General features: G+C 38.9%; 1 protein-coding gene across 6 annotated transcripts in view; it reads left to right on the top strand.

Moving 5' to 3' along the window:
• map7d1b (MAP7 domain containing 1b) overlaps positions 1-14908 on the top strand; it is a 51318-nt gene extending 36410 nt beyond the window's left edge. For 4 of the 6 annotated variants that reach the window (XM_053479356.1, XM_053479357.1, XM_053479361.1 and 1 more), the window contains 13 exons: positions 952-1056; positions 4366-4485; positions 5738-5862; positions 5986-6107; positions 6390-6634; positions 6735-6990; positions 8258-8417; positions 9798-9902; positions 9999-10049; positions 10223-10265; positions 11580-11664; positions 12062-12300; positions 14492-14908. In XM_053479356.1, the coding sequence (XP_053335331.1) occupies positions 952-1056; positions 4366-4485; positions 5738-5862; positions 5986-6107; positions 6390-6634; positions 6735-6990; positions 8258-8417; positions 9798-9902; positions 9999-10049; positions 10223-10265; positions 11580-11664; positions 12062-12300; positions 14492-14502 (1667 nt within the window). In that variant the 3' untranslated portion in view covers positions 14503-14908. The remainder of the gene's footprint in view (positions 1-951; positions 1057-4365; positions 4486-5737; positions 5863-5985; positions 6108-6389; positions 6635-6734; positions 6991-8257; positions 8418-9797; positions 9903-9998; positions 10050-10222; positions 10266-11579; positions 11665-12061; positions 12301-14491) is intronic. The other 2 variants (XM_053479359.1, XM_053479360.1) reach the window with 1 other exon arrangement.
• The last annotated feature ends 139 nt before the right edge of the window (positions 14909-15047 follow it).

The raw sequence follows: 15047 nt of genomic DNA on the forward strand, positions 1-15047 counted from the left end.
GTTAGCTATTATTGGCAATATAACTAAAACATTGAGGTAAATAATTAAGGTTTAGCACATAGTTGTTGAGTCTTTTATAGTGAAAGTAGGTCAAAAATCATTTACCTCAGATGTGACTGAAAATCTGCTAGTTAATTTACCTTACATATTGACTATGTTAAACCAATGTTTAACCAAGATTAACATTTATCACACAAGTAATGTCTATGTGTGCTAAGTAAATTCGGCTCACTAGTTAAAGTGAAAATAAAACAAAACATGGGGGAAATCAACATTTACATTTATCTTATATTTGTTTAGATGTGTGTAAATTCCTAGGAAATGGTTTAGTATGACTAAATAGCAATGTCCTAGCTAAATCTACTGTATATCAGTTATAGGCTGATCTGATAATTTAGATATAATAACAATATTTAGAACATCATTGTTGAAAATAGTGGAAATGACAAAAAAAATTGTGAAGATTATACATTTATCTCAGTGGCATGACTAAACTCAATAAACACGCTAGCTAGTTTTACCGCGTTTATTTGCTATATTTGAGGTGATATTAATTAGCATGTAGTTGCTAAGTCAGTAAAAAATAAATAAATAGCCACGTCTTTAACAAATAAAATAGATTTCTTTACTGCTTTGACTGTTTTCCCCAAAGTGGTGAATATTACACGAGTGGGGCTGTTTATGTGGCCTATTCATGTGCATTTAAGTGAACACGTGATTGTATATGTACATAGTGATATCTGGTGCACTTTTGAGTAAGAAGCGGTAGTGTTACAGGCAGTATTGGGACGAGACTGGGAGTCAGCTTCCAGGACATCCTGATGGCATAGCTCCAACACCGGATCTGTTTCCTTTCCTCCATATATGAATCTTTGGATTCCTCTGTGAACATGTGTGTGTATATGTGTGTGTGTGTGTGTGTGTGTGTGTATTGCGATCTCTCCGGTGCAGGCAGATGCTCGTCGTCCACCGTAAACCTGCCACGGCAGACAGAACCTGTGATTAGCAACAGGCTGTCCAAGTCGTCTGCGACGCTGTGGAACTCGCCCAAACGAAGTAAGCTCGAGCGGCATAAGTGTTCCCTCCCCCCTCCTCAGATTCCATCTTTGTTTAAATTATTATTTTTCCCTCCCTGTTAAACCGTTGTTTCTGGTGACCTTCCTGCCGGCCTGCCTGCTTGTGCCTGGTGATCAGTAGTCATTCTCATAATCAACCCCTTTCTCCCTGTGTTGCATTGTGGGTAGTTTTGAGTTCCTCATCAGCCCACACATCTCTAATCTCCTGGCTTGTGGTGGTGGTTCAGCAGTGATATGGCTGGTGTTTTGTGGTGTTGGTGGTGGTGGTGCCTGTTGTTGTTGTTGTTGTTGTTTTTATGTTTTTGTTTTCATAAGTCACTTTACTTTTCCACCATCGTATTTGTTTTGGGTCGTCCCTCTTCCGCTGTCTGTGGTGTGCTGTTTGCTGTGGAGTAGCTGGAATGTGACTGAAATATGAATTATGAATTTCAAATGCAATGTAACACATTAACAAGGAACTGAGATGTTATTGAGGATTAATAACATGCTACCTTACATTTGATTAATCACACCGGGCACGTAAAAACAAAGGAAATTTCCTTCAAAAGAGATTTTTGGGCAAAAACAAATGCATGAAGATAACTGGAGTACGGTAAGTAGAGAAATGAGGTGCGTTATATTAAGGGAAATCTATCATCGTAGTCTATATCATGGGGAACTTTCAGGTGCACTTTTAAGGTCATCATGGGAAAACAATAAAGAGCTGAGATGAGAAAATAAATCAGTTCAGTGACTCTTGTCTGTGGCAATGTATGTATTGATTTTTTAAAACATTTTTTAAAAATTAAAAACAGCCATGCTGTTATTCTAACTTTTTTTTTTTTCATTATATTAACTATGCACGCTCCTTGTGACCGATCAGATTTATAAATGTATCTGTGCTGTTGTATATATGAATGCAAATTTTGATGTGCATTTCTCTAAGAAATTAACAGTTGTAGATGTTACTTTTAATATTTCACTCATAATAAACAGTAACAGTAACTGGTACATGCAGAGTGAAACCAGACAGAAGAAGGGAAAATAAGATGGTGTAATGTGGAATGATTTGAAGCAGATTACTGTTACCACTGTGCCAGAGTAGTGTGGAGTGTTACCCTGGATTTCCACTAAGAGAACATCTATGAGGTCACACTTCCGATGCAGATTTTTGTTTTGTACTCTGTGTGGCTTTAAAACCCAGCAGGAGCCTTTTTAGAAAAGGTGCGGCTTGGCTTGACTTGACTTTGGGCCCAGTTTCAATATTCGCAAGGAAAAAGCTACACGATAAGCAGTATGAACTGCTTTCAGAAGCGTACCAGAAGCAGCTTCCATCGAAAATAGACTAGGTGTGCATCTTTAGTAGAGAGCTTTTTGTGGGACACTTCTGAATTGCTCTGCGGCGCCCCCTGGTGGACTCACTAGGCTGGCAGGAATCAGATCGAGTGACCCGCTCCTGGTGGAAATGGGGAGTTATTCTGCTTCTATGGACAACACATCACACATTTTAATCTTTTGTAGTAAACTTTTATGTTGACAAAACAGGAAAGTAAGTTATTGTTATTACTTACAGTATAGCTGCAATAAATTACCCATCCTTTACCAACATCATGTTTTCTCTCTAAAAAAAAAAAGCCAGCTTGTCATTTTACTTTTAGGCTTTTCTCTACTGTTAAATGTCTTTAAAACAAACTTTGTCACATCCATAAATCAGTGAAGCAGTTTATTAGATTATTAGATTATGTGTCGGTTCCTCCATACAAGTCTTTATAGATTACTTTAAATTATGACATATTAGTCCGGGCGCATTAATTTACACCCTTCGCCTATGTTACAGCAGTGCTGTTGTACCTAAAACTATACATGCTCCTTGAGACCAGTCAGATACAGGAATTAAACTGCGCTTTAACTGTGTATAACTACAAATTATGATGTACAAATCAGAAAGGTTAATTTCATGTCATTTTATTACTTCATCCAATAAAAATTTAAACTCCACTTTAATGCGAAGGTAGTCCTCGTCTGATCCGTCTGGTGTCTATGCATGTACGTATGTATGCCGATTCAGCATCTCTACTGGCCGTCCTGCCGCAGTGAGGGGTAAAAAAAAGTGGTTGCTTAGCAACAGAGGGTTGTGCAGTAAACCAGCCCATTGCTGATGACCTTCAATCGGGTTTATTGCTCCTGTATAGACACGGATCATTTATTTTTAAAGTACTCTGTGTGTATGAGACTGTGTGTGTGTGTAGACCAAGAAAGGAAAAGGCTGTAAAGGAAATAAGCATGGCGTCATCGGGCTTACATAGCGATCCTTTAATGAGAAGATTTTCCTTCTGTAAATATTAGTACTTGAAAATTATAAAAATGGCTCTGAGGCTAAAAGACCCAACAATTAATGAAAGCTAGTAGGTTTTTATCTGTTAACTTGTGGTCTTTTGTTGGTACTCGTTCATCCCCATAACACACTAAAACAGTAGTGTGTGGCAGAACTTTAAACAACAAAGCAAACATGTTTAGAAGCCTTTTATCTGAGCAGGATTGATGAAAATATTACATCGTAGAGGTGTAACAAATCACAAAACTCACATACTGGGTCGTACCAAAGGTTTTGCTTATGGATCAGATCAGATGTTGTTGGTGCGTATTTGAGGAGTTCTGACGTGTTAATGCTCTTTCTCTAGTTAACAATATGAGCGGTCTGTTCGTGTCACAATTTAAGGGACTATTGACGACTAATTCGGATCCTGTTGTGCTCCACAGGCCAAAATACATTATCATAATTTTTGTATTTTCGTATTTGGAAATTTTACTGTCATCTTAGTCAACTAAAACTGAACAGAAAGATGATACTTTTAAAATATATATTAATTTTTTTCTCAATTTTCCCTCTATATTATGTATATTATGTTTATCATTATGTTATCATTATTATTTTTTTCTATATTACAATAAAAAATAGTTAATAATTTTATAGTTTTTAATATCTGGGATACACATTTAAATAAAACTAACTGTCATATGCATTTTTTTTACTGTTAAATTTACCTTTTACTTTTTAATTTCTGAACATTAAATAAACATATCATACAACCTTCATGGGTCACATAATAATTTCCATAGTATTTGTTGTTATGTTTTTTTTTTTTTTTACTATCACAATTCAGACGTCTATATTAAATTCAGCTTGTATGCTGGTGAGAAAGAATGAAAGAGCGTACTCGAGAACAGTGTGGTGGTGTGTGTCGAGTTGGTGTATGTGTTTTAGTGTGTGTGTGTGTGTGTGGTGACTTATTGTGCCCTCTCATGGCAGCTCGTAGCTTGCGTCTGAGCCCGTGGGAGAGTCGCATCGTGGAGAGACTCATGACCCCAACGTTGTCCTTCCTGGCCAGAAGCCGAAGCGCCGCCACACTCCTAAACAGCAGCGACCCTCGTGAGTGTCACACACACACACACACACATAGACAAACATATTGCCAATATTCTGACAAGCATTTCTTATGTTTGTTTGTTTTTTATTGCACACATTAATGCAAATAAGGCTGTCTAATAAATCTAGTCTAGTAATCAAAATTCTATGGTGTATTATAAAACATTAGTCAGCTGGTAGACTTCTAAACTGATTCCAGATCAGTTTTAAACTCTCTAAACTGATCATAAATTGAAGCTGTTAATGCAGAGCTGCTGAGTCTGGTCTGATCTCAGATCAGCTTTAGGCTCAATAAACTCATCACACAGTATGTCCCAAACCACAGTGTTATCGAGTCTGAACTCAGATCAGTTTTAAGCTCTTTAAACCGTATTTGTTTTGTTTAAGTTGAACTGCAGTGCTGCTGCATTCTAGTCTGATCTCAGACCAGCTTTAAGCTCAGTAAATTTGGCTTGTATGTTCAAACTGGTAATTACAGTGTTATTGAGTCTGATTTCATATCAGCTTTAAGCTCATGAAACTCTGCCTATACTGTCAAATTGTTAATTGCATTGTTACGGAGTCTGTACTGAGATCAGTTTTAAGCTCACTAAATTTGGCTTGTATGTTCAAACTGTTTATTAGTGTTATTTAGTCGGATCTCAGATCAGATTTAAGGTCATGAAACTCTGATTATCCTTTCAAATTGTTAATTGCAGTGTTATGGATTCTGATCTCAGATCAGTTTTAAGCTATATATATACACTGATCATAAATCATAAATCAATGCAGTTCCTGGGTCGATATCAGATCAGCTGATCAAGCTCAGAAAAGTTGGTTTTATGTTAAAAATGTTAATTGAAGTGTTACAGAGTCTGATCTGAGATCAGCATTAAGCTCAATGAACTTGTACATTAACTGTTTTAACGTTTACTGAGCTTAATGCTAATCTGAGACCTAAGATCTTACTGTTATTAAGTTTGATCTCAGGGCTGTTTTAAGATCTCTAAATTGATCATAAATGGAGTTGTTAATGCAGAGCTGCTGCATTCTTGTCTGACCTCAGATCAGCGTTAAGCTCAGTAAATGAGTTTAAACTCAAATTAGACTGATCTCAGATCAGCTTTAAGCTCAATAAATTGATTATACATTCAAACTGTTAACCACAGTGTTTATGAGTCAGATCTAAGATTAGAGTCAATGCTATCTCTTTATATACTGTAGCTAATTTGGATAATCAGGATGAATAACTCTATGTGTGTGTGTGTGTTCTTAGATCAGTGTTCCCGTTCTCCGTCTGCGTCTCTGTTAGCCGGCTGCTCCCACCAGCACACCGCGGACCGCTGGAGCTCCAGCACACCAGATATCACACAGCGCCAGCGCAGACGCAACTCTACACCAGTATGTAACACTCATCCACATACTCATACACACACTTATTCACAGACTTGTACACCCTCTCATACATAGGGTTTTTTTATTACATGTATGCACATTTACGAAGAAACATTTTGCTTTGAACAGGCAAAGAAAGAGAAGAAGGACAAAGAGAGAGAGAACGAAAAGGAGAAGAACGCCATCACTAAAGAGAAGGTGCAGAAGAAGAGACAGTCCGAGCCGATCACACAACCCAAACCAGAGCTCAGGTGTGTCAGCAAACAGATATTAATCTACATTAATCTAACACTCTTTACATTTCAGCACTCTTCATTACAGTATATTATGGGATGGACTTCATTATCACTGCTGTTGTTCAGTTTTGTTAATTATTAGCTTTTTCTTTCTAACTCGGTAAACTCGTACCATTTATTTAATCATGTATCGATTAAATAACTATCTATAATTGATCATGCAGTTGTAAAGTTTTTTACAAGTTTAAAATATTACCCAGTCAGTTCTTTGATTTCTCTCGCTCTTCTTTATTTCAGCACCAACATTAAACCTAAGAGTCGCGTTTCCTCCCCCGCTCCCCCCAGAAGTCGTCCCCTGTCCCCCAGTCCTGCCGCGTCCCCCAAACCCTTGTCCATCCCCCCGTCGCGTCCTGCCTCTAAAACCCGACCCCGGCGTGCACAGACCCCGGCCCGAGTCCAGCCGCCCGCCGTGAGCAAAGTCACCGTGACCGAGACAAAGAAAGAACAACCGGCTCAAACCGGACCTGCTAAAGAGGCCAAGAGTGAGTCTGATCAGCGGCGCAAATATTCAGACGAGAACTTTGGATTTAAAAGTCAAGATATTATCTAAGGCTTGGTTTCCTCTCTATTTTATCATATTAGTTCCTGCTATCACAGTCTCCGCCTCTCCTGAGAAACCGGCTCCTGCCAGCCAGCCAATCACAGAAGTTTCTCAGGCACCATCAGAGCCAACACCCTGTAATCCTCCTGCTGACTCCACCCCTTCTGGTACCAAGCCGATGGCGGGCACTACAGACCCGGAGGAGGCGACAAGAGCGCTGGCGGAGAAACGGCGGCAGGCTCGTGAGCAGAGAGAGAGAGAGGAGCAGGAGAGACTGGAGCAGGAGCAGAGGAACAGGTGGGAGAGCCAGGAGGGGAATGTAAAAGTGTAAAAGTGCTTTTTGCCAAAATGAGACATTTATGTGACAGTGAGTGTTTTGTGTAAACGTAAGCACTTAATGTGAGTGTAAAAAATTTAACATGAATGTGAGAGTTTTTTAGGGGAAACAGCATTTATAGTATGTGAATGTGAGACAATTTTATGTGAATGTGAGAGGATTTTTTGTGATTTTTTTTTCGGGTAGCCTATATTTTTTTGTAAATGTCAAAGGGATTGATATAAAAATAAGTATTGTGTGTAAGCTATTCATGTAAAAGTAAGCATTTCATGTAAAAGCGAGTATTTTGAGTGAACATTAACATTTTGTGTGAAAGTTAGCATTCATTGTGAAATCGAGTCTATCGTGTAAAAGTGAAAATATCGTGTAAAAGCGAGCATTCAGAGTGAAAGTGAGCATTTATTGTGAAAGCGAGCATTCAGTGTGAAAGCGAGCATTCAGTGTGAAAGCGAGCATTCAGTGTAAAAGCGAGCTTTTCGTGTGAAAGCGAGCATTTTGTATGGAAGCGAGCATTTCGGGTGAATTCGAGCCTATTGTGTGAAAGAGAAAATTTTATGTGAAAGCGAGCATTTCGTGTGAAAATGAGCATTTTGTGTGAAAGCAAGCATTTTGTGTGAAAGTGAACATGTTGTGTGAAAGTGAGAATTCCGTGTGAAAGTGAGCATTTTTGTGTGAAAGCGAGCATTTCGTGTGAAAGTGAGCATTTTGTGTGAAAGCAAGCATTTTGTGTGAAAGTGAACATTTTGTGTGAAAGTGAGTATTCCGTGTGAAAGCTGGCCTATCGTGTGAAAACGAAAATTTGATGTGAAAGCAGCATTTTGTGTGAAAGCAAGCATTTCATGTAAAAGTGTGCATTTCGTGAGAAAACAAGTTTTTTGTATGAAAGCGAGCATTCCGTGTGAAAGTGAGCATTTTGTGAATCTTTTTTCGATGTTGACGGCATCAGCAAAAAAAAATAGATTTAATGGCACCTTAAGGTGCGTTGAACCTTCATCCAAACCAAAATTATCAGTAATGTTATGTCCTTACCCACATACTTATTTGTCTTTTAATTTATTTTAAATAATTATTTAATGTGTGAACGTATTTTTATTCAAGACGCTGTACATTTCTCTACTGTGATTGTCTAGGCATCAATGTCTTGTTATAGTTTCACTGCATGTATACAGTACAGTGTGAGTATATTTAAGTGGTTTGTTGTGTGTGTGTGTGTGTGTCTGCTCTCAGAGCTCTACAGGAAGAGCGCGCTCAGCGTGAGGAGGAGGAGAGGAAGCGCAGGGAGGAGGAGCAGAGGTTAATGGCGGAGCAACAGCGTCTGCAGGAGGAGAAGGAGGCGCAGGAGAGAGCTCAAGCCGAGGAGGAGGAGAACATGCGTCTCCAGAAACAGGTGGGCGCTGAAGGAGGAGCTCCTCGTCATCATCATTCCACTTACCCGTGTTTGTGAGCTTGTTGTCTTGATTTTTCCCAAACTTTTACTGCACAGCACAAAGTGCTCTTTTTTTCTCTTTCTTCTGCTGCTGAAGGATTCAGTTTAATCACGAAGCTGAGCGCACTAAGGGGCACCAAGGGGCACTAAGTCATCATACAGACACACAGACAATAGTCATGAGCAATGTGAAAGAGACCTGGCTCAGCCTCAGAGCGAGAGAGGAGCTAAAGGACAAAGACACCATTTGAGAAAGAAAAGAGGAAATGAAAGAATAACAGAGCAGGATAAGGGAATAGAGAGAAAGAAAATGGAGAAGGGCAACGGAATAGAGAAAGCAATGAAAAGAGAGGAGTAGAAGAAAAGAGATGGAAAGAAATAGGCATGGACAACAGGACAGAGAAAGAGAGAAAATTGAAAAGAGGAAAAAGGACGCGAGGATAAAAAAGGAAAAGGCGGAAAGAGAAGGATAATTGGACTGAGAGAAGAAAGAGAAGGAAAATAAAGAAGGACAGGAGAAAGACAGAGATGTAAAGAGAGAGGGATTGACAAGCCAGATAATGAGAGGGATAGAAAGAAAGGAAAAATGATAAAAAGAACAGAGAAAGAGATAGGTGGATAGAGAGAGAGAGAGATGGAAAAGCAGGCAGAGAGAAGAGAGAGAGGTGGAAAGAACGACAAGGACCATGGGAGAGTGGAATAATAGCCGGACATGGTGATAAAGAAAGAGATGGAAAGAGAGGGAGAAGGAAAATGTGACGGAACAAAAATGAGGTGGAAAGAGAGAGAGAGAGAAGGATAATGTGTGAAGGAGGAGAGAGGTGGAAAGAAAGACAAGGGCAGAGGGAATAGAAAGAGAAATGGAAAGAAATAGAGATGAACAACCTTACAGAGAGAGGGAGAGAGACAGGGAGTTGGAAAGAGGGACAAGGACACAGGAATAGGACAACAGGACAGAGAAAGAAAGAGCCGGGTTTAGAGCAGAAGAGAGTCAGACTTTAAGCATAAAAGATTGTAAGGTGGAAAGGAAAAACCAGCATGAACCTGGTTACCATGACAACCCTGCAGGGGTTTGGTCATAGACTTGTAGTTATTATTATTATTTTTTTTTGACAAAAAGGATATTGTTGTTATTACTATTGCAGCAATGATCTTTAACTGTTAGTGAGAAACACTGACTAGTAATGAAGTGACTGTAAAAGAGGCAGTAGTAGAACCCTGGCTCCACCTGGTGGCAGGATGTGGAACTGCCTCACATGGAGAAGGATGCACCTGAGGGCTTCACTAGTTTGGACGTTTAGGACTTGGAGAGACATTATTGTGTGTATGTGTCTCGTTTAGAGAGAGGAGGCGGAGTCGAGGGCTCGAGAGGAGGCGGAGCGTCAGAGGCTGGAGAGAGAGAAGCACTTTCAGAAAGAGGAGCAGGAACGTCTGGAGAGGAAGAAGGTGAGACACTGAGCGTAATGTGTGATATTATACAGAGCTACCCGGGTACTATATTAACCATGACGTGTGTGTGTGTGTGTGTGTGTGTGTGTGTAGAGACTGGAGGAGATCATGAAGAGAACCCGTAAGAGTGACGCGGGAGACAAGGTGAGACCTGAAAATCTCTTCAATCACATTAAATAATTTCTCGTTCATTCCACGTTGCCATGGTTACATTTGTTGTCACAATGAAGTTCCTAGAGCAAATGAGCAGCTTGGATTTCTGTAATTGATGCCAGTTACGAAGTTTTAAACTTTAATCATCTCCTCTCCTTTTGCAGAAGGAGGTCAAATCTCCAGCGCAGCTCAACGGCAAAGACACGAGTGAGTTAGCTCTGAGGCGCGTTCAGTCAGCACACAGACACACAGACAACATGACGATGATGAGCAACAGTACACTGTTTGAGAAAGAAGGGAGGGAAAGAGGGAGAGACATTAAGTGGACGGAAGAGCGAAGGATAAGGGAACTGAATGAGAGATGAAGCAAGAAGGAACAACACAAGTGGTCAGAACAAGGGGACATGGACAAAGGGAAAGAGAGAAAGATGGAAAGAAAAAGAAGGACAAGGAGGCAGAGAAAGAGAGATAGGGAAAAAGAGAGATGGACAATGGAATACAGGGGGAGAGAAAAAGAGAGAGAAAGAAGGACAAGGGACACAGAGATAAAGAGAGAGATGGGAAGGGAGAGAAGGACAAGCAGACAGAGAGAGAGATGGGAAAAAAGAGAAATGGACAAGAGGACAGAGAGGGAGAATTGAGAAGGACAAGGGGGATTGTAGAGACAGGTACAGAGTTATGGACAAGGGGACATAGGGAAAAAGTGAAATGGGAGATAAGAGAACCGTAGAGAGATCGGAAAAAGAAAAACGGACAAGAAGACAGAGAGAGAGGTTGTAGCACAGAGAAGAAATATAGAAAGAGAGAGAAGAACAAGTGACAGAGAAAAAGATGAGAAGAAAGATTAGCACATGGTGACAGAACAAGAGAGAAGGATGGACAATGTGACAGAGAAAGGGAGAGATGGAAAGAGAAGTAAAATGACGAGGAGACAAAGATAGAAGGAGAGGGAAAGAGAGAAAAGATGACAGAGCAGTAGAAACAAATAGAAAAGAAAGAATGAGAGATGAAAAGAGGAGAACAGGATGAGGGGGACAAATATAGAGAGATAAAATGAAATAAAAATATCAGAAAAAGAGAGAAAAGAAATGAGATAGAGAAAAAAGAGAGCAATGGAAGAGAGAGAAAGCAACAAGAGGACAGAGAGAGATGGTAAGAGTGAGAGAGTCCGGCAACAGGAGCGAGATAAAGACAAAAATGGAAAAAAGGAGAGAGGGGGAGAAGAACAATGGGACAAACAAAGAGATACTTAGTGACTTAGCCTAGCTCAGTCAGTGAAACACAGATTCTGTAGAGCACCCATCCACACACACACACACACACACACACACACACACACACACTGTAATGCTGTTTGTATAATGGTGTCCAATATATTACAACATAGGATCAGAGACAATGATGAGACAGGAGTTTGCAGAATAAGAGTGCAATCATGTAGAAAAGACAGTTTATAATATAGAATATAAAGTCTTTCTTTATTAATATAAACGATTTAACTTTTTTTTTTTTTTTTTGCAGATTCTGTCCCGGCGCTTAATCCATCTGTCAATCACAGCAACAGCACTCCAGCTTTTAACCAATCACAGGGCGAGGTGAAAGCTAGGTAAACTGTCTGCCGGGTACATCGTCACCAGCGTGATTTACACGTGTATCAATGATCCTAAACATTAAAGTAGCATAGCATAAGTGATTAAAACAGCACAGAGCTTTTGATCACAAGATAATGTTTACTCTAAAATAAAAGACAGAAACATCTTGTCATTCATTTCATTAACGCCTTGAATTCTGCTAGGGGATCTTCTAATACAATACTGTAAGTACTGGAGTAGCAGAGCTACCGTAAATACAGATATAGATGTGCATGTATTTGTCTGCGTATGAATGTGCTGTATACTGTTTAAGTCACTTTACCTGCTACATCTGATACACTCACATATAAGATTTTTAATACAGTATACACGGTAACGTTTGTAAAGTATCTGTACCGTGTCTCCTCTCAGCCCCGTGTCCTGGAACTCTGCGCCTTTGGTAAACGGTGTCCAGGACACCAAACACCACAACGGCCTGTCCTCCAACGGAGACTTCGAAGAGATCATCCAGCTGACCAATCACAGCAGCGCTAACAGCCCAGGGCAGGGCCAGTCGCCGAGCGGGATCAGCCCCGAGCCCATCAAGGCCTTCGAGGGAGGAGAGCCCTTCATCATGAAGGCGGGGCCAATGAAGCCCCAGCATGTAGCAGGTGAAAAAGATTTACACTAACTGCTCGATTAGGTGTTGTGTTTTGTTTAACTTTAAGCTTTTAGTATAATATCTAAAAAAGCAAGGGTGTTATTTGTTTGAATTTTAACGAGTCTTTGATGTGTTTGTACATTAAAAAAACTATTTAAAACTAAGTTACAGTACCTCCTGAGATTAGACAACTGTAAAGTGTCCGTTCTTACTACAGTGAAATGTGAACTTTTGAGTGGAGATTCATGTTTCACCATACTGACTCCAAAATCCATAATTTAAAACTTCAAAATTCAAAATTTGGTTTTCAGATCGATTAGACATGACAGATCTTAAAAGATCTTGGACTAGACTTGAACCGATTCTGTGCTGAGTGCACAAGCTTCTGAGTGGTGCAACAGAAACAGATTTTTTTTATTACGTCACAGTTTCAGACGTTGCGCACGTTAAAAAGCCTCTGATCTGTTTTTTTTAATGCGCTTTCACTTGTCTCAAAACACCACGAGCGCTAATTAGTCTCATCTCATAAAAAACACGTGTGTTGGAAGTGTGCTCCCAATTGAGGTGGGAAGCAACGAGTTACATTTACTTGAGTAAAAAAAAAAAAATTATAAGTAGTTTTACTGCACCATACTGTACGTTTTACTTTTACTTGAATAGATTTGAGAAAAAGAAATTAGCTACTCTTTCTTCACTACATTCGGCTACACTTGACTCTTTCTCTAATTATTTATTCTACACATTAGATATTCTTCATGTTTGCCAGAGAAACGCAGCCGGTGCATCTACAGTACTACGTGACTGTTTCACCAATCAGATGTAGCAACAATAATCACATGACTCCGTTCGACCAATCAGCCACAATAACAAATAATTAAAGTCTGATAAAAGAAAATAGTCTAACCGAGGAAACTGAGTTTCCAGTTTATGATAAAGTGAGACTCGTGTACATACTGTATGTTCTAATGATATTCAAATCTGTTGAGTCATTCGGAGGGCGACTGAATATACATTATATCTTGTGAAATTAGGAAAATTGTGTTTCTTGTCCCTTAATTTGCTATTTATACAGTATTTCGTTTTTATTCATTTATTTTATTACATTTATTTCAGGTATTTTATTAATTGGAAATGTCGCAATTTGTACATTATTTTATCATTTTGTCTGACGGTTTATACAATAAAAAAAAAATCGGACATCATGATGAAACAGTGACTCAGTACTTGAGTATCTTTTTACCACTCTTACTTGAGTAATATTTTGAATAACTACTTTTTCCTTACTACTACTTGATTAATATTATTTTGAAGTACAGCTATTCGAATACATTTTTTGGTTACTCTACCCACCTCTGCTCAACAATCGCTTAAGACCGCATTTGCAGCGGTAAAACATTGCTGTTTCATTGTAAGCCTACAGGTGGCGCACTCTAAACAATTCCCACACTGGCACCCCGTGCGGTACGAGTGAATAATTTAGTTATTTTATTATAATTTACTTATTTACTAATTTTATTTAGAAATCATAATTATGGTAGATGACAGAGATACGCGCTGCTCGGTAACAATGTAGCTTTGTGTTTAAACTGAAGTTAAATGTTGAACTCTTGTATTTGAAGTTAGTTTGTATTGTTTAAATGCTGCACTTGATTTTTAAGTGAGAAAACTAATGTTATAAGAAACAGACTATTTCTATTTAAAAATCATGTTCAGGTTAGTTGTTGTGAAGGTAATAAATAAAGCTAAGGTGTAATATTTTCGATTTATGACAACTTTGAAATATAAAGGTTTCATGCTCTTAAAATTGGAACGAAATGGAAAAAGATATATAAAATCTTTATATATATTTATAAAAAAAAATCTGATACAGAATTATAATATTAATCGAACCGTCACCGAGGTATCATAATATATCATAATCATAATGATCGTAATATTATAGCAGGTGGTGACTGGTGATTTCCGTCCCTACTAAACAGTGTCGGTTCTTGCTAAAGGCTTATAGATACAGATTTAGTTATTTGGTGGTTGTTGGTAGTAAGTTTAGTTGCCATAATGTTCTTTTTTTGCTTATTTAACATTTTAAGAATGTTAAAGTTTATTATCACATTAGCTTTAATATTTCTGATATGATCTGATCTGATGTGTGTGTGTGTGTGTGTGTATTTTACTAAGTGTTTTGTCTCTCTCATGTTCTACAGAAGTGCTGTGAGGAATCAGACGAGGCTTGTACGCCGTGTACATGAGGCGGGGAGAAACAGAGGGAGAGTGTGTGTGTGTGTATGTGTGAGTGTCAGAGCGACCACTTCAAAAAGACTAAGAGACTGAAAGACGTTGAGAATCATCTTCCTGACGTCCCTTATATGAAAAAGCCCCGGAGTTAGAGACAGAGCTTTGAGTATTGTTATGAGAAATTATTGTATTATTGGTATTGTCGTTGTTCTTATACTTATCAGTATTTTTTCTTTTCAGTTCAGAAATAAACTGTGTGTGTGCGTGTGTGTGTGTGTGTGTGCGCGTGTGTGTTTTGAGACACATCAGCAGAGAGATTGAGGTGAGGATTGATTATGTAAATGTATATTTGCCTGACCTGTGAAATAAATCTTTATTAAAATGGGCATGTGTGTGTTGCAGCTGCATCTATACTGTGTAAAACATTAAGTCAGGTTAAATTTTTGCAAATACAAACTTAAATACACAAAGACTAGAGCATGTTGGGTAATTCCAGAGCCAGCCAAAGGGGCTCAGTGAGTCCAA

The sequence above is a fragment of the Clarias gariepinus genome, chromosome 2 (assembly GCF_024256425.1).
Source record: "Clarias gariepinus isolate MV-2021 ecotype Netherlands chromosome 2, CGAR_prim_01v2, whole genome shotgun sequence".
In the NCBI taxonomy this organism is placed as follows: domain Eukaryota; kingdom Metazoa; phylum Chordata; class Actinopteri; order Siluriformes; family Clariidae; genus Clarias; species Clarias gariepinus.